Genomic DNA, 17,919 nt, shown 5'->3' on the forward strand with positions numbered 1-17,919 from the left:
GGTTATTCATGTAACAGCTAAGTTTATTTTGGAATTATGATTCCAATTTGTAATGCACAATACAATCAAAATCCCAGAGTTAGGAGGAGAAAAAAAAGGATGAAACAGTAGCCAAAAGAAAAATAACATTGATAGACTATTAACAACATTAGTATTATCACTGCGTAAAGAATAATGAAATAATGGACTGTATTCTGAAAACAGAAAATGCTGTGGGTAACTGATAGAATCCAAAGGGACAGATTAAATTTATTCTACTTTTATGATGAAAACTAGACTTGAAATTATTTTTGATTTGTCTTTTGGTTTTACCACATGTTTGAGAGAATTCAGGTGTGGGTACCCTATCACTGACATTTCCTAGTCAAGATAAGAGTTCTCTGTTTAGGTGTTGTGGGCCTTGGGGACTGTCATTATCACAGCCTCAAGGTAGGTTACGAGGTGTTGCATAATTATTGCGACATCTAGTCTGTAAGGAGTAAGGAAATTTGCATCTGAGTATAAATATTTGTATTTAATCCTTGTTTCCCTGGAGGAATGAAGAAAGCTGGCATCCCTTATAAAGTCACTTTATCTAACAAACTTTGGGCATGTTTTCAGAGATGAAGGAACTATATACAATTCCTAAAAGAAACTTTCTCCAAATCAGAGAGCAATTTAAGCAAATGCAAAGCCAGGAAGAAAGGATATTGACGAATCTGCCTTAGGTTGCTTTCACAGCAGTGAGTCATTGCCTTAAGGTAAAAGCTCATTTCTTGTGTTCTCAGACCATTCAATTCACTAAAAGTCAGTCATTGTTTTTGATTAACCAGGATGTGTGAAAAATCTTGTCTAAATGGGTTAGAAATGAAAGTGTTTGCCCTGAACAAAAATGTATAGTCTTGAAGATGAGAAATACGGCTGGTTTTGTTGAACTGAGTCATCTCTGAAAGGGTCTCTGCCTGAGAACAAACCCCTTATTCCCAAGTATTTTGAAACACGAAATTAAAGTGTGTGTGTGTGTGTGTCTGTGTGTCTGTGTGTGTCTGTGTGGTGGGCTGTTCATGTCAAGTGTATGTCTTGGGTAGAGCAAGTGGATTTTACAAGAAGAGGGACTTTCATGTTAGTTCAGTTCCTAATTGCAAGTCAAGGTGACTCATTTGGGCAAGTGAAGGTCAATGTATGCATCTATGTAAAGAGACTACTGATTCATCACTGGCTGTTTTTTTACAAGTGAAGATGCCTAAAACCCAAGTTTCTCCTTATTTGTCTCTTAGTGCGTGTCATTTTTGAGGTTGTAAGTGAAAGCTGAGTTTTAAGCACAAAGGAAAAACTATCCTACACAGTGAAGAAAAAAATTGACCCAAGAATTTCTCAGAAAAAAACGTAGTGAATTTTTATAAGTTCTTTGAAGTTGTTCTTGAATGACTGAATTCATTGTCCAAAGACTCAAAGGAGTTGGAATGAGCTGGAGTTTTCTACTCTGCCATTTTCAAAGTATTGGTAGAGCCAGGTCCTAGTGCCAGAATGTGGGAGAGATTTTGAATAGTTTCTCCTTCATTAACTATAATTTTAGCTGTTTTGGTTTTGATTGAAATTATCCTGGTTGGTTCAGTTGGTTAAAGCTGGTGTGAGCTAACTTGGACAAGTGCCAGATGTCTGGAGAGAGACAAGCTTGTTCTGTGTGGGGAGACTGTCACCTATCCCCAGTGCCTTCTATCCTCTTCCTCCTGGCCAACAGAGGTGCTCAACCTCTTGGCTCTGTGTTCTGGATTTAGAACAACCTCTGATGCCCCAGGCAGGTGGGGGTGGAGGTGACCTGAAAAATAGTCATCAGTCTCTGGGGGCCAATCATGGTAGTTCTATCTCTGTTGTCTGTGAAAAGTTGGGTGGGGAACCTACCTGAGGACAGTTGACCACTTCCACGGGGCAGAGATGTGTCAGCCTTGACCCCTTCTCATTGTGCTAGGACTCCAGGGCCCCCACACCAGCCATCCCATTTCACACAGTCCCCCACTAGATCCTTTCCTTTCACTCTTCAGGGACTGCCCTTTCCTGATGATGAGCTTCAGGCATAGGACTCCCTGGGAAAATCTCAGACTCTTGGTGAAAACCTCAAAGGGAAGGAACAATGCTGATCTTAGATATGGGTAAGATATAAGAAATAGTAAAAGGGACTATAAGAGAAAAGAGGGGAACTGAGTGGGGAAGTATTAGAGAGGAAGACAAACCATGGTAGACTCCTAAATCTGGGAAACAAAGGGTTGCAGAAGGGGAAGTGGGTGGGGTGATGGGGTGATTGAGTGATGGGCATCAAGGAGGGCAAGTGAGGAGATGAGCCCTGGATGTTATACTATATGTAGAAAAATTGAGTTTAAGTAAAATATTAAACAAAAAATAAATCTACGTAGAGCAGACCTGCGCACAAAATCTAGGTTGATCTCAGAGCCAGAAAAGCTGGGGAGAAAGTTGCTGGTTACTTCTTTTATTTCACTTTATGGCAGTTGGTCTAGAATCCCACATAGAATCCTCTGTACCTTAGAAAACGTTCAGAAGAAATGAACTTTATCTATTTTACCTCTGAGAAACTTTTTTGAGTGGCTGCCAGTAAACCTCACCAGCTTTTTCAAGAAGTTCCTAAAGGCTACTTACTGTATTTGAGCATCTTTGTGGTTTCTTTCAGTTGCCTGCACAGAAATGTAATGTTACGTACAAGGGACATACATTAGTGTCTCCCTATAATGTTACACACATACACATGCTGTTTTCTGTTTACGGCTTCCCTCCCCACCTCTTTGCCCTTAACCTTATAATAAACTCATTCATTTGTAACTCTACTTGGCTGCATGATTTTAGAGTAGATTAGTGCAATTGCTTTTCCCTGGTAAAAAGAGGTAGCTTGGCAGTGGTATTGAGGGAGAGGAAAGCTGGCTAGCCGGGGAATGCAATACTAGAAATGCAAGACCAGTACATAGCACTGACTCCTTTAGAGAAATGTTTGTTGTCTGTAGAGAAATAACCCCAGCCTCTTAGCCGAGCGACGGATCAAGCCTTCAGTCCTTTAGATATAAAGATACATTAATAAACAGACACTTTGCGAGGAGAGAAAAACTGGTCTGAAGGGAATTTCTCAGGCTTTTTGATTGTCTGATTGCACAAACATCGCCTAGTCCATTTTTCTCACAATCCGAGAGAGGAAGTGGCATGAATGGGAATGTGTTTGGAGCTGGGGGGTGGGGACAGGAGGGAGAGAGACGCCCCCCCCGCCCCCGCCCCCGGCCCCGGCCCCCATCCGAAGAGGCTCCCCGGGAACCTGCGGCTCGGCCCCTCCGCGGCCCCTGCGCCCCGCAGCGCTGTGCCCGGGCGGCTGGGGGGGCGGGTGTCGTGCGCCCCGGGGCAGCGGCGCGCGGGGGGCGCAGGGGCGCGTCTCCGGGAGGAGAGGCCGCGGCCACCGCGCGGGGCCACCGCCCGGCCCCGAGCCAAGCCCGTCCTCTCCGGGGTCCACACACGGGCGGCCGCGCGCGCCTCCGCGCACACACGGCCGCCTCCGCGCGCGCCTCCCACGCCCCGGGCCGCGGGCCTGCCGGGCGCCAGACACCCCCCCCCCCCCCGCGGGACGCCGAGGGTCCTCCGCGGCGTCTTTAAGGCCGCCGTCCCCGCCCCGCCTCTCCCCCGCCCTCCCCGCCCGTCCTCCTCGGAGCCGCCGCTCCTCCCGACCTCCCCTGGAGCGGGGCTGCCGGGCGTGCGCGGCGCGCGGAGCAGGTGCGGCCGAGCCCGTCGCATGCCGCTGCCCGGCCCGAGGTGCTAGCGGCGCCGCGCGCGCTCTGCCCCGCTCCTCCGGGCCGCACTCGGGCTCCGGCGCGCGGGGACATGTCGGTGGCGACGGGCGGCAGCGAGGCGGCCGGTGGGGCCGGCGGCGGCGGCGGCGCGCGGGTTTTCTTCCAGAGCCCCCGGGGCGGCGCCGGCGGCAGCCCGGGCTCCAGCAGCGGCTCAGGCTCCTCCCGGGAGGACTCGGCGCCCGTGGCCCCGGCGGCCGCTGCGGGGCAGGTTCAGCAGCAGCAGCAGCAGCAGCAGCAGCGGCGCCACCAGCAGGGAAAAGTGACAGTGAAATACGATCGCAAGGAGCTTCGGAAGCGGCTGGTGCTGGAGGAGTGGATCGTGGAGCAGCTGGGTCAGCTGTACGGCTGCGAGGTAGCCGAGCGCGGGGCCGGGAGGGTCGGGGCTCCCTCGCCCCGCGGTGCCCGCACCGGGGTGCTCCGGGGCTCGGCTCTCGGGTGCGCACCGCTGCCTCCTGGGGACCCGGCGCGGGGAGCGAGGCGCAGGCGTCCTCTCTCCGGGGTGCCCCCTGGCGCTGGGGCGCGACCGTCGGGAAGCTCCTGTCCGGGTGCAGATGCCGTGTGCCCGGCGAGCCGTGCCCCCTGGATGGCTGCGGGGAGCACTGGGTCTCGCTAAGCGCATTGCTTTTCTCAGAGCCCGGGGCGCTTCTAGGCTCCAGCTGCAGCTACACGCAGCGGAGCTCGGGAGGGCTCACCCCAGCGGCGCCTAACCCCAGAGCAGTCCTCCCTGGCGAGGTCTTGGCCGTCCTGATTTTTGTGGGGAGGGAACGGGGAAGGGACCTGTAAGCTGCCTAACGGAGAGGAGAGGCCCAGGGGATCTCAGAGGACCCCTGGATTCCTGAAATTCTATATCAAAATCATGAGATGAGAGCGTTCCCTTTTGCAGCCAGCCCCGACGCGTGTCCCCATAATTCATCCTTGCATTTACCCAAGCTGGGCTTGGTAAACGGGCTTTGTTGGGCTTTGTTGAGGCAGCTTTCTTTTCTTTTCTTTTTTTTTTTCCTGGCCGAGCTCGGTTGCTCCCATTGATGGGCGCAGAGTGAGAGCCTTTGGCAAACCTGGAAGGGGGCCTGGGTGAAAGGAAGGTAGCTCTGTGGGTGGTGTGCTGGATGCCCGGGATCCACCGGCTTCCCCTCCGCCCGCCCCGACAGCGTGACCTCCCACGGTTCAGGGGCTAGGGTTCGCGCTCAGGTCCGACGGACGCGTAGATGCCTGATGTTAGGAGAAACATTTAGAATAAGCCGTAACAAACGCCTGCTAGAAAAATGATCGAAGCCAAAATGATTCCCCAGGAGAGTCTTTAATAACAGCGATTCTGAATGAAGTATTGTACTTCTCTTAAGGGCGTGGAGTTTGGGAAGGGTGGGAGAATGAAGGGAATTAATAATTAAGGATATAGCTTCTAAGTTATAGCCAGGTTGGTGTTCATACAGCTGTTAAGCCGTTCAGCAAAAAATGAAAGCCAGATGAACTCATTGGCTTTTCTACTGGTTTGGGGTATTCTGTTTTTCACACATTTTATAGCCTATTGTGAACACATCCTTTCCTTAGTATTCTCATTGCACGAGGCAACAGCATCCTTATTAGGGACTACTGATGAATGATTAGGATATAATGAAGCTTGGCTATATGACTAATGGGCTTGTAAAAATATGTTGTTTCTCCAGCCTGGCTCTTCCAAAAAGCCATTTTAATTGCCTAAATAAAAACTGGCCAACATAGGAAATGTTCCTGGGATTTTTTTTTTTAATGGGAAGTTGGCGAAACTCTTTCAAGAAACACTGCATTTGATTTAGATGGGATTGCTGTTGGGTGGATGGATGTGCCCAGTCTTGCCTCTGTAGAGTCCAGTTCATTGTCATTTATTTCACACTGACCTTTATACTCCATTTTGGATTTGGAGAAGATTTAATAGAAAAACTACTGTTGAAATTAACAGCACTTTAGCAGTCCTCCTTTTATGGGAGACTAATTAGGTGTAGTTGCGAAAACTAGAGAGTTCTGGCCCCTTAGCAGGTTGGCAAATCAAATATTTGAAAAATTCTTCAGAATAATTGGGAGAAATGGTAGATTGGATGTTCACTAAATTGAACATGAGGTTAGGTACATATTTTAAAGGGCAAACATGACCTTGAATCTTTTCCTTGTGCATCTCTTCTCCTATTTTAGACCTTCTGACGTACAGCAAACAACTAGAGATATGAGAGAGGGCTATGTGCTGCCAGCATGTCATTACGATGTGGCAAGTGTTTCTCTTCAAGTTGTTTGTCATTTTAGGTTGAAGGGATATTGGTCATTGAGAAGGTTGTTGGCAGTTTGTAATTACCAAGCTGATGATACATCTTACTTTAATGATAAAAAATGTGTGGACTTGTAAGTAGCCATATAAAGAATTATTTTCTTCCATCTATTTCTCCACTGGGGGGGCTCTATTTTTAGCTTAGCTTCTCTGGTCTGGTAGCCTTTCCTTGCTGATGGCTTCCAGCATGTCAGCCTTTACTTTCTTAATCAAGAAGGACCTACCCTGGCTAATAGCGCTGAATCTCATGCATATAAAGGGTAGGGAATGTTCCTTTTACACTTAAAATTGGTAATGTCAAATTTTTATGGCATGCAATTGAAACAGAAAGCAAATTTGCCAGACTTCAAACTGGCCAGAGGCCTGAGCTTTCTGCCAAGTTGGGGGAGATGATGAACCCATATTTAATTTCAGAAGAACTTATATTAGGCAGGTCAGCAGTTGGATGACTTGTCCTTTTTAGAATGGAAAATAGTGATCTTTTGGAGAGGCATAAAACATGATATTTAAAATTAGGAGTAGGAAAGAAGAAGTACACAGAATAAGTTTCTAGCTGTGGTCTTATCTAGAAGTTTGCAGTGACCAATTTTGTATGGAGAATAATACAAAGACAGCATCCGTGGAGCAATTATTAGGTGCTGTTCTCACAGTCTGTATGGACTAATTGATTTAGTCTTTGCAACAACTTTATGAAGGGTGCTGTTGTCTCTGCTTTCCAGACCAAGAAACTGAGACACACAGTAAGAAGAGGCTTTCCCAAGCTCGCTGAGTTGGTGAGGGCAGGGTGTGGGAGTGGGAGTGGGAGTATGAACCATGGCAGTGTGGCTCTGAGCCCATATGCTAACCACCGGGCCTGCCTCTTAAGTTTGCAAGGTCCGTGCAAGAGAACACATGGAGGCCCGCATAGCATATGCCTAAATATCTATAAATAATGAATATGTAATAAGCATTAGAAAAAATTTATTCTATCTACCTGCCTTGAAATGATATCTCATAGTGGTCTGGAAGGCTAGGTTTGACTTATGAATGCTCAAACTTCCCAGAGCTCAAAGCTGGAATGTAGAGCTGGAGAATCCTGTGGTCTAGGGTCTGCTTCCTTTTCTTCCCACCCATGGTACAGTCTCACCTGGTGAAGAGCATTTTGTCCACTTGCATACCCAATCTCTGTCTATACCCTTTGTCACCCCTCAATCATACCTTTGCCTCAGACCAGTGGTAGAGGCCCCCTTGGGAGGACAGATCTGGGAGGAGCCTGTTCATGTCCTGGAAGTGGCTTCATATTGGATCAGGAAACTTTGGGGATCTGCAGCAGAGCCTAAAACCAGACAGAGGAACAGTAGTTTTGGTTGGGTGGGTCCAGTCGGTCATAGGACATCTGCAGGAAGATGGGTGTGGGAGAATTAGGGCTTAGGACCATGGCCCTCCTTACCCACTCTAAGGGCAGGATCGCTGAACACCACATCAAGTAGCCTTTTGGATATAGAGATAAATGTTTTTATAAATTCTAAAATGCTTAGTTGTGTTTATAGTTCTCCATTTCATCTTCTTGTATAGATAAATTTTCAGCTAGAGATTTGGTTATAATGGAACTGTTAGGATGAATCTATATCCACATTTAAGAATTTCTGTTTTAAGAAAGAGATTTTCATATCTCTTCCAAACCCAGACAGTTTTTAAGAGCATTTGGAATCTGGCATAGTGTCTACTTTGACAAGTATTGCAAGATGGCTTACTGGATAAGTCATATCATTTTTTCTCATCTTGCCCCAGCATCAAAGATAACATCTGTACTTCCAGTTTTGCAATTTGATTTGCTTTGGAAATAAAAGCCTGTTGTTAACCTCAGATTATTAAAATGCCTGTAGCAGCCTCACCGTAAATAGACTTGTGTGCTGAGGGCATTTCCTGGGTTATCCTGAGGGTCCAGTTAGGAGGGCTTTCCTTTTGTGGCAGCTGTCTGCATTTTAAAATGTGGTTTCTGGCGTATGATACCTTTTTATCTTCCCTGACTCCCTGTCATACTCATTCTGTAGGTCATGTTTTTCCAAATTTTTTGATGGTGAGCCTAGTAAGAAATACCCTTTAGATTGCTGCCGGACTCACAGACACATGGATTCACAAAGCACCACTTAATATTACTATGTATTCTAAAGAAAAAATTACAAAGGTAATACAAAATATGACTTTATTAATGCTTAAATACTATGTTCTGTTCTATTTCATTTTCCAGAATTGCTGGTTGTGACCCTCTAAATTGGTTTCAGGGATGCCTGGGGGGCTCAGTCACTTAAGTTTGGCTCAGGTCATGATCTCAGGGTTATGGGATTGAGCCCTGCATCTGGCTCTGTGCTGGGCGTGGAGCCTGCTTAAGATTCTCACTCTCACTCTGTCCCTCCCCCCAGCTCATGCTCTCTTTCTCTCTAAAAATAAATAAGTAGATAGATTTCATAACACAAGTTTGGACAGTGGCATGCAGTTTTAAAGATACCCCTCCAGAGGCTCAGTCGGTTAAGTGTCCTACTCTTGATTTCAGCTCAGGTCATGGTCTCAGGGTCATGAGATCTAGTCCCAAGTTGGGCTCTGTGCTTAGCGGGGACTCTACTTGAGATTCTCTCTTTTTCCCTCAGCCCCTACTTCCTTTGTCTCTCTAGAATCTATAAATAAATCCTAAAAAAATATATTCCTCCAGAGAGGAAAAAGCCTAAACATGTGTGATAGAATTAGCTGGTGTTTATTAAGTGTGCTCTATGCATCAGGTATGATTCATGTAGTCCTAGTAATAATTTCTGATATTCACATTTTATGGATATAGAAACTGAGTCACAGAGATGTCAGAAAGTTGCCCCAGGGCTTACAACCGAAATGTAGATTGCATGCACTGTGTGCACGATTTCATTTTGTAGTTTACACCCTGCATGTCCAGGAATTCAGATACACCTTTCCCACTGCACTGAACTGCTTCTCAAGGCAGGACAGAACCAGGCACCTGTGAACTTCCATAAACTCCCCACTCCCCAGGCGTGGCTGTTGGAACCTCTCAATTTACTGATCTTGCATGTAGGGGAGACACCACCGTCAGGGCAGTTGTTCTTGTACCTGGATCAGGCTTCTAGTTTTAAGTTCAGGTCCTGGTTTTGTATACAGATTCCCACCCTACGATGTCACATTTCCCCATTTTGCTGCTTTCTTAGTACCTGAGCCAGAAGGTAGAAACTATTGCTTAGAACTTGTTTTGTGGCTTATCTGGTGGATCTCCATTTGTTTGGGTATTGGAGAGTGAGTAGCCTTTTTTAAAAAAAACTGCTTTTTTTTTTTTAAACCTCCGTAAACTCAATCTGTAAAATATTAAGGAATAAAGTAAACATACTAGAAGTCTATGAATAAAATAATTCTAAATTGCCAAGGGAAGAAAAGTACTTTACACATTTCCCTTGTGAACAGTAGTTAGGAAAATTTAGGGCTGAGGCGGTCGTTAAGAGAGTAAATGCTCCTCAGCTAGAAGAACCTGAAGTCACATGATGGCCCCAGTGTTTAGAAGTGGTGAGAGAGTAGGCAAGGTCCTCAATCTCTCTTAGCCTCACCGCCCCTTATGTTTAAGGGGATCACCCTGTCCTCTTTGTAGGGTTGTTGTGAGGACCGGATGGGAAAGCCATGGAACACAGTAGCTGGAATGTGATAGGCTCATAGTCGCTGTCGTACCTCGAACCATAACCAGACATTAACTATTGCTTATCCTCTATGATGTGGGCAGAGGACAGGAAGGAAGAGAAAACAAGGCACTCCCATCTATTTGGTGGTAGAATTTGGAGAAGGATGTGTGGATACTTTGGGGTCAGGGATGTTGGTACATGTTTGAACTTGAACGTGGGCAAGTAGTCTCTTGTATCATTCCCCTTTCTCCTGGAATCGTCCTTATTCTGGAAGTTCCTCTGGGTTTTCATGTCTATATGGAGAAATTAGACTTCAATCGGTGTTGATTTTCTTTGTGGTGGCCTCGTATGGCAGAGCACAATTCTTCAACTATGAAGTATTTGTTTGAATGAACGAAAATGAGTCAATCATCAGAAAACGTTTTATAAGTCATTGATGTTTCAGCATTGAATTAGTTGGTGGCATTTCTTTATTAGAGTCACAAGACAACAAAGTAGATTTATGGTTTTGTTACAGTAATCCATATCCTACTCTTGCATTATTACTATTGTGTTTCAGCGTTGTTGAAAAGTAACACCTACCCTTGTTGACTTATTTGCTCCAAACAGGAATTTACAGATCGTGGTTGCAGTGCATTGATTTGTCAGCTTAGATCAAGAGAATTCTTTCGAGAATCTGATGTTCCTTGGATTTCTTGCCCACCTGCTCTTCCTTGGCTGCTGTGGCCCTTGGCAAACGACCACTGCCTGTGGTTCTCACCTCGGATTCATGTTTGCTTCTGGGGTCTTCTGCTTTTCCCCCAGCTCTGAAACGACCTTGCAGCAAGGGGCAAACCTTGCCTAATCGATAGCTCTCCTTAGAGTCTCTCTTTCTAGATGAGGGAAGAGTAAAGTCTGAACCGTCTCTTCCCACGTAATGCGTGCCTGCACTGTGCGCGCGATTTCATTTTGCCGTTTACTGCCTGGTCTCCCGTGCCCTACTTGGCCATTTCAAACCATCACCTGTCTTTTCCAGGCCACTTTTCTGAGCTCTTCCCTTCCCTTCAGCCTGGTCCCCGGCCCCGGCCCCCTCCTGTGCCAGTAGGTGCAGCCATCAGGGGGCTTCTTCCCTCCATCACCCTCCAGCTGTGGATGGCTTTGCAGCCCTGCTCCCCACGGGCCCGGGCACCCCAGCTCCCCACGGGCCCAGGCACTCCAGCATGTGCACAAACCCAAGTCTTTCTCCCCTGCTAGAAACAGCGACGGCGATCACCTGCCATGAGAAACACTCCTCTTCCTCAATCCTGTTTGGCTGTGGTTGCTACTCCTTCTCCTCTTTCCATCTCTTTTTTCCAGATCTTTCTCCACCCATGACAGATGCTGTTTATCCACCACAGCTGCCCTGAGGACCTTGCTGTTTCTCAATCTGGGAGGTTTGTGTGAGTCTTTATTTGCCTCGGCCTCCTGCCTCGTTGAGCACCCTTGCCACTCCCCGTGGAAGCCTTTGGCTTCGGAGGCAGCCTCTGGGGGTCTCACACTCTTCTCTAGCTACTCTTCAAGCCCCCTTCTGGGTTTTCTTTCTGTGCCCATCTCTTTGGCCTGATGTTGCACAGGGTCTGTCTCTGGGGCCTTGCTCTGCCTTTTAGTTTTTTTTTTTTTTCCTCTGCTCTCTCACGTTCTTTCTGGATGATACGAATATTCCCGTGGCTTCGGTTGCTGGCCATATGCTGACAACTCTTCAATCTGTATTTTTAGCCCAGATCTGTTTTCTGAGGACCAGACATATTCAGAGAGTTTTGCAATGGACAACTGCACTTCGGTATTCTATGGGAGCCTCATGGCTGACTGGTCTGCAAATGAGTTTACCTTCTTCCCTTCTCTGGTGAATGGCAGGAGCTGTGATCCACGGATGTCCCAGCCAGAGAGCCTGCTGGCATCCCTCCCCCTTGCCTCTGCCCTGCACGGCTCACCTGGCAGCCACGAAGTCTTGTTGACGCTCGCGCCTTACAGCTTTGCAACCTAGTGCCTTGACTTCTCGCTGCCGCCACATTAGTGCAACACCTCAAAATTTCTCACTGATGGACACTTCCCACCTCAGTTCTCTCCAGTCACTACCACCACGTGGCCTGGTACCACCGCCCGCAGCAGCCCCCTGCTTTGCTGCTGTTAGGGCGGCTTACCTCTGCCACTAATATAGCTCCACGCAGAGGGCCAGGTGACTTGTACATTCTCTCTCCCACAATCAGACTTTACAATAACTTTAGGAGGGGTGGTGGTATCTTCGTTTCTTCATTTTGTGGTGGAAGAAGCGAGCCCAGAGAAGTTGTTACCCATCCCTGTCTAAGGTCATGCTGACTCCAGAGGCACATAGCTACTATACTGCCACTGCTCCCAGCAGCTCCATTCATTGAGTGCTCACTGCATACCCCATTCTTGCAGTAACTCTGCAAGGTAGGAAAAGAAACTGAGGTATAGAGGGCTTGAGCAGCAAGGCCTTGGGCAGAGGCCACTTCACTCTCAAGGAAAGGGATAGGAACAGACACCTGTCTCTGGTTCCTGGGCTGGGACCTCCTCCGTCAGAGCCTTCCCCTCCAGCTACCCCTCACTGTGGCAATTCAAAGTGTTTTTCTGAAATCCAGACTGGATCCTATTTACTCTTGCTGCCTTCATGACAAAGCATGAGCCCTTAGGCCACAGCAAGGGCTCAGGGGCTCGCGCTCCCCACCTCTGTAGCCTTATCTTTTGCCTCTGTCCCGGAGCCTTGAGATTCTACTGCAGGGCAGACAGGAACCCCTTCAAGCTTGCTTTTCCCTCTGCCAGAACATCTCTCCCTGCCTCTCCTACCTTACTTGTCCATCTGTTAGCTGTTCTTCAAGCTCACCCTTGGGGGATCTCCACTATGAAGCTTCTCTGATGTATCTCTTCACTGGCAGGCTGGGTGACAGGCCTTCGCTGGCTTGTGTTTACCCCTTTTTTGGAACACTTGCTGTGATCCTGTCTCGCAACTTTGTGAGGGCAGGATCTTGTGATCCCTGCAGCCCCAGTGTCTCTTACACACCTGGGTGTACTGAGATGTCCAGCACCTGGTTGTCAAGTCAGTGTAACAGAAGCTGGCCCTCCAGACCATCTTCTGGAATTGCACATTTCAGAAAGACACGTCCCAAATTAACATGGCTAATCTAATGCGTCTCTGCCTGTGTTAGAAGTCTGCTCTTTCATTGTTGACTCAAAGTTTCGGCTCTCTTCCCTGGTTGTGAATTATATTTGCAGTCCTTTGAAGCTGTGAACAGAAAGGAAGTTGTAATGGGATAAAGCACAGAGGCAGGGGGATGAAAGTCTTCCAAGGAAGTAATCACAGTTTACTGCCACACTTCTCTATAATTTTAATTTTTCAGTATGTACAAGAATCCTATTTTATTTGCACAGCCATTGTTCAGTTCTTTGAGAGTGGAAATGCTTGTTGGGCAAAGAAGGGGTGAGTGCTTTTCCATCAGCAGATAAGATTCAGAGCAACAGGCTTACACAAGTCTTAATAGGACAAGAAATGAGAGCCAGGATTCCTGCCTATGCTTTCAAAGTTGAGGCCAACAAAGTCTCATCAGGTTTTTCTGAGTCAGCACTGGTGCTCTGGAAATCTGTTCCACACTGTAAAAGCTTAGAATAAAGAAGAGACCAGATTGTGGATTAGCCTCGAAAACACTACTTTATGGTTGAGGAAAAAAATGATCAAAGAAGGGCTTTTCCTTTTTTTAAGGATCTTTAGGGCAAACTGTGGAAGGGACTTTGGAGTATTGATTGATTGATTGATTGGTTGGTTCATTGGTTCATTCATTCCAACAGATACTTGCAAAGATGAAGAAAGGGGAATAAGAAGCCTTGATCCTTTAAAATTGAGTAAGAGGAAAAGAAAAAGAAAGGAACCGGGGATCCCTGGGTGGCGCAGAGGTTTGGCGCCTGCCTTTGGCCCAGGGCGCGATCCTGGAGACCCGGGATCGAATCCCACGTCGGGCTCCCGGTGCATGGAGCCTGCTTCTCCCTCTGCCTGTGTCTCTGCCTCTCTCTCTCTCTGTGTGTGACTATCATAAATAAATAAAAATTAAAAAAAAAAAGAAAAAAAAAAGAAAAAGAAAGGAACCTTTTCTGTTACAGGGGAAGAATGGAGGTGTCCATATGATTGCAAGCCCTTTGAGGGTGGAGATTATGTCCTGTTCACAGTCATATTAGTGTACTCAGTACGTTTATTTCCTGCAAAGTGGCTCTGTGCTTCTTCCTTTACTGAAAGCCTGTTTTCAGGAAAAGGTATGATAAATTTGCTCACATTATAATGTAAATGACTAAACATACTTTAATTATCTTTTATTTTAATAGGAAGTGAAGTTTTAAGTTAAGAGAAAGTAATCTCTTAACAGCCAAACTTCAGAAATCGATAAAGCAGGGCGGGATATATTATTTTTGGACTGTGGGACCTCGTTGGCATCTATTAAATCTATGGAATCAAAACATGTCGATTGTTCCCAGGATGACATGGGAAGACCCTGTGAGACTTGATCTGGTTGGGCTGCTGCTTAATTAGCTTGATGACCTTGGCAAGTCATATTCGTGATAGACTTCTGTTTTCAGGTTTTCTTTTCTTATCTGAAAAAAGGAGGGTGGCCTGGGGTTTTTAAGCTCTACCGTGTAGAGCTTCTATAATAAAGGTAGCCCTGCGCTGCCAAAAATGAGATTTATTAAAAAGAGGGTGATATTTAAAGTGGTAGAAGAGTCTTTCTCTCTTAAAGCAAACCTGAGACAAGCATTAGGCTAGTTCACCAAGGGATCATCTAATTGCATAGCTAATTCCAGTAACTAAAGTGAGAATGTAGTATCTATCCTTCTCTTGGCATGATCTCTTATGTGATGTGCTTTGGATAGGAAGAATCAAATTGAGAAACCTTTTTAAAACACCCTCCTCAGGATGTCTGGGTGGCTCAGTGGTTGAGTGTCCGCCTTTGGCTCCTCATCCTGAGATCCTGGGATCTCCCTTCGGGCTCTCAGCAGGGAGCCTGCCTCTCCCTTTTCCTGCGTCTGCCTCTCTTTCTCTGTGTCTCTCATGAATAAATAAATAAAATCTTTAAACAAAACAAAAGCCCTCCTTCCCTCCTCCAGCATGTCCTACTATTGACTTCTAAGTTAAATTTGAAAACTTCGCAGTGCAGATATCATAGGTATCTATCTGCCTTTTTGAAAAAAAAAATGTAATTGGGTTAACTTTTAAGAGCTGGCATATTCAACTTAAAAATTTTCAATGTATAATTTATAATATTGGCTGTTGGGGGGCTTTTCCCATTCTAATTATTTGTCCTTTATCTTGGCAGCTCATAATTAACTAATAGTGGTATTTATCTTACCTTGTTTTGAGATACAAAATGAGCATCTGAGAGGGAAAATAGTAACAGGTTTTGGAAGTAAAATTTTTAAAAGGTAAAGGGTACAAAGTAGTCTAAATAAGAGTTAGAATAAATATGTATAAATAAATTAATTTTCACTGGGGAATTTACTCCTAGAATGACATTTTGTAGTTAGTTTTAGAACATGCATGACAGGATAGAAAAAAGAAATTAAGATTTTCATGGACCATTGTGGTGGGAATTGGAAAGCAAAATTTTTTGCTCTTCATAATATTTGTTTATTTTGTATGATGACAGAATCCATAAAGCACCAGCAGATAATCCCATTCAATCTACACAAAGACTCTGTGATATAAGTAGCTACTTCATGTTTTTAAAGATTTATTTTAGAGAGGTGAGGGAAGCACACATATGGAGTGGAGGGGCAGAGGGGGAGAGAGAATCTCAAACAGACTTCCTCCTGGGCGCAGGCTCACTTCCACAACCCTGAGATCATGACCTGAGCCAAAATCAAGTGTCAGATGCTTAATGGACTGAGCTGCCCAGGTACCCCAGTAGCTGCCTCATTTTTTTTTTAAGATTTTATTTATTTATTCATAAGAGAGAGAGCGAGAGAGATAGAGAGAGAGAGAGAGGCAGAGACACAGGCAGAGGGAGAAGGAGGCTCCATGCAGGGAGCCTGATGTGGGACTCGATCCAGGGTCTCTAGGATCACATCCCCGGCTGAAGGCGGCGCCAAACCGCAGGGCCACTCAGGCTGCCCAACTGCCTCATTTTTAAAACAACAGAACTGAAGCGCAGTAGCACCTGGGTGGCTCAGGCCTTTATGCATCTGACTTGGGCTCAGGTCATGATCTCAAGGTCTGGGGATCGAGCCCTGTGTTGGGCTACCTGCTCAGCCAGGGGTCTGCCTCTCCCTCTACCATTCCTTTCACTTGGGCTCTCTCTCTCTCTTTCTCTCAAACAAATAAAAAAAAAATCAACAACAAAAAAACCCCAACAGAACTGAGGCTCAAAGAGGCTTAGTTTCATGCTCAAGTTTAAATTGCCTGCAGGAAAAAAGAGGAAGACTTACACTTGGAAACAAAGAGCATCAGTGTCACTCCTCAACTCTGGTCATTTGTTTTTTTTTTTTTTTTTTTTAGTTTATATATATATTTTATATATTTTTTTACATTGTTTTTAATTGGAGTTCAATTTGCCAACATATAGCATAACACCCAGTGCTCATCCCATCAAGTCCCCCCACTCAGTGCCTGTCACCCAGTCACCCCCACCCCCACTCACCTCCTTTCCACCATCCCTTGTTCGTTTCCCAGAGTTAGGAGTTTTTCATGTTCTGTCTCCCTTTCTGATATTTCCCACTCATTTTTTCTCCTTTCCCCTTTATTCCCTTTCACTATTTTTTATATTCCCCAAATGAATGAGACCATATAATGTTTGTCCTTCTCTGATTGACTTATTTCACTCAGCATAATACCCTCCAGTTCCATCCATGTTGAAGCAAATGGTGAGTATTTGTCATTTCTAATGGCTGAGGAATATTCCATTGTACACATAGACCACACCTTCTTTATCCATTAATCTGTTGATGGACACCGAGGCTCCTTCCACAGTTTGGCTATTGTGGACATTGCTGCTAGAAACATTGGGGTGCAGGTGTCCCGGCATTTCACTGCATCTGTATCTTTGGGGTAAATCCCCAGCAGTGCAATTGCTGGGTTGTAGGGCAGATCTTTTTTAACTCTTTGAGGAACCTCCACGCATTTTTCCAGAGTGGCTGCACCAGTTCACATTCCCACCAACAGTGTAAGAGGGTTCCCCTTTCACCACATCCTCTCCAACAGTTGTTGTTTCCTGCCTTGTTAATTTTCCCCATTCTCACTGGTGTGAGGTGGTATCTCGTTGTGGTTTTGATTTGTATTTCCCTGATGCCAAGTGATGCGGAGCATTCTCTCATGTGCTTGTTGGCCATGTCTATGTCTTCCTCTATGAGATTTCTGTTCATGTCTTTTGCCCATTTCATGATTGGATGGTTTGTTTCTTTGCTGTTGAGTTTAATAAGTTCTTTATAGATCTTGGATACTAGTCCTTTATCTGATAGGTCATTTGCAAATATCTTCTCCCATAACCCTGGTCATCTGAACCCATTCTAGCACGTTTGCCCCATATACTGGGCAAAAGGCTCTTTTGCTTAATTATTTGATACATTTTCAAATATGCTTCATCTTAGCCAAACAGTTTATAGGATTCCATTCTATGTTTGCAGTTTATTAGATGAACCATTAACAGGATTCAGCTATTTCTTTAGAAAAACTCAAATCCATCGATTTTCAAGTATTTATCATAGGAAGCGTGCTACTTATTTCTTGGATTGTAAAGTCTGCATCAACAGTTCGTATTAGAGCTGTTACGTTCTCCTGGTGTCCACATGGATGGAATTTTGAAGTTAAAAGTTAGAAACTCACTTTAAATAAAACATTGGTTACAAAGTAAGTATTTTATCCTGCATGTTTGAAAGCATCAGATATTACCTGTCACATGATAGAAGTAAAGAAATATGCTTCTAATAATGCTTCTAAATAAAATGTGCAAAGGCCTTCATAACTTCTTTTGCTTCTACTAAAGGATATTTTTGTCCTGAGCTGCTTGTTCAATCATCTGTTAGTGTCTTTTATGTTTTTTAGTATATGTGCTGCCGAAGTGAGTACATATCTTTTATGTTTTATGTCAGTAGTACAATTGACATAGATGTTCTATTCATTTCTGCAAATGTTAATAGAATCAAT

At 45.4% G+C, this 17,919-nt stretch overlaps 1 protein-coding gene across 4 annotated transcripts in view; it reads left to right on the forward strand.

The window, feature by feature from the left end:
- Positions 1 to 3,679: 3,679 nt before the first annotated feature.
- Positions 3,680 to 17,919, forward strand: part of PPP1R14C (protein phosphatase 1 regulatory inhibitor subunit 14C) — an 86,277-nt gene continuing 72,037 nt past the window's right edge. The window contains exon 1 of one of the 4 annotated variants that reach the window (XM_049115763.1): positions 3,680 to 4,170. In XM_049115763.1, coding sequence (XP_048971720.1) covers positions 3,850 to 4,170 — 321 coding nt within the window. In that variant the 5' untranslated portion in view covers positions 3,680 to 3,849. The remainder of the gene's footprint in view (positions 4,171 to 17,919) is intronic. The other 3 variants (XM_049115671.1, XM_049115735.1, XM_025422541.3) reach the window with 3 other exon arrangements.

This window comes from Canis lupus, chromosome 1, assembly GCF_003254725.2.
Source record: "Canis lupus dingo isolate Sandy chromosome 1, ASM325472v2, whole genome shotgun sequence".
NCBI lineage: Eukaryota > Metazoa > Chordata > Mammalia > Carnivora > Canidae > Canis > Canis lupus.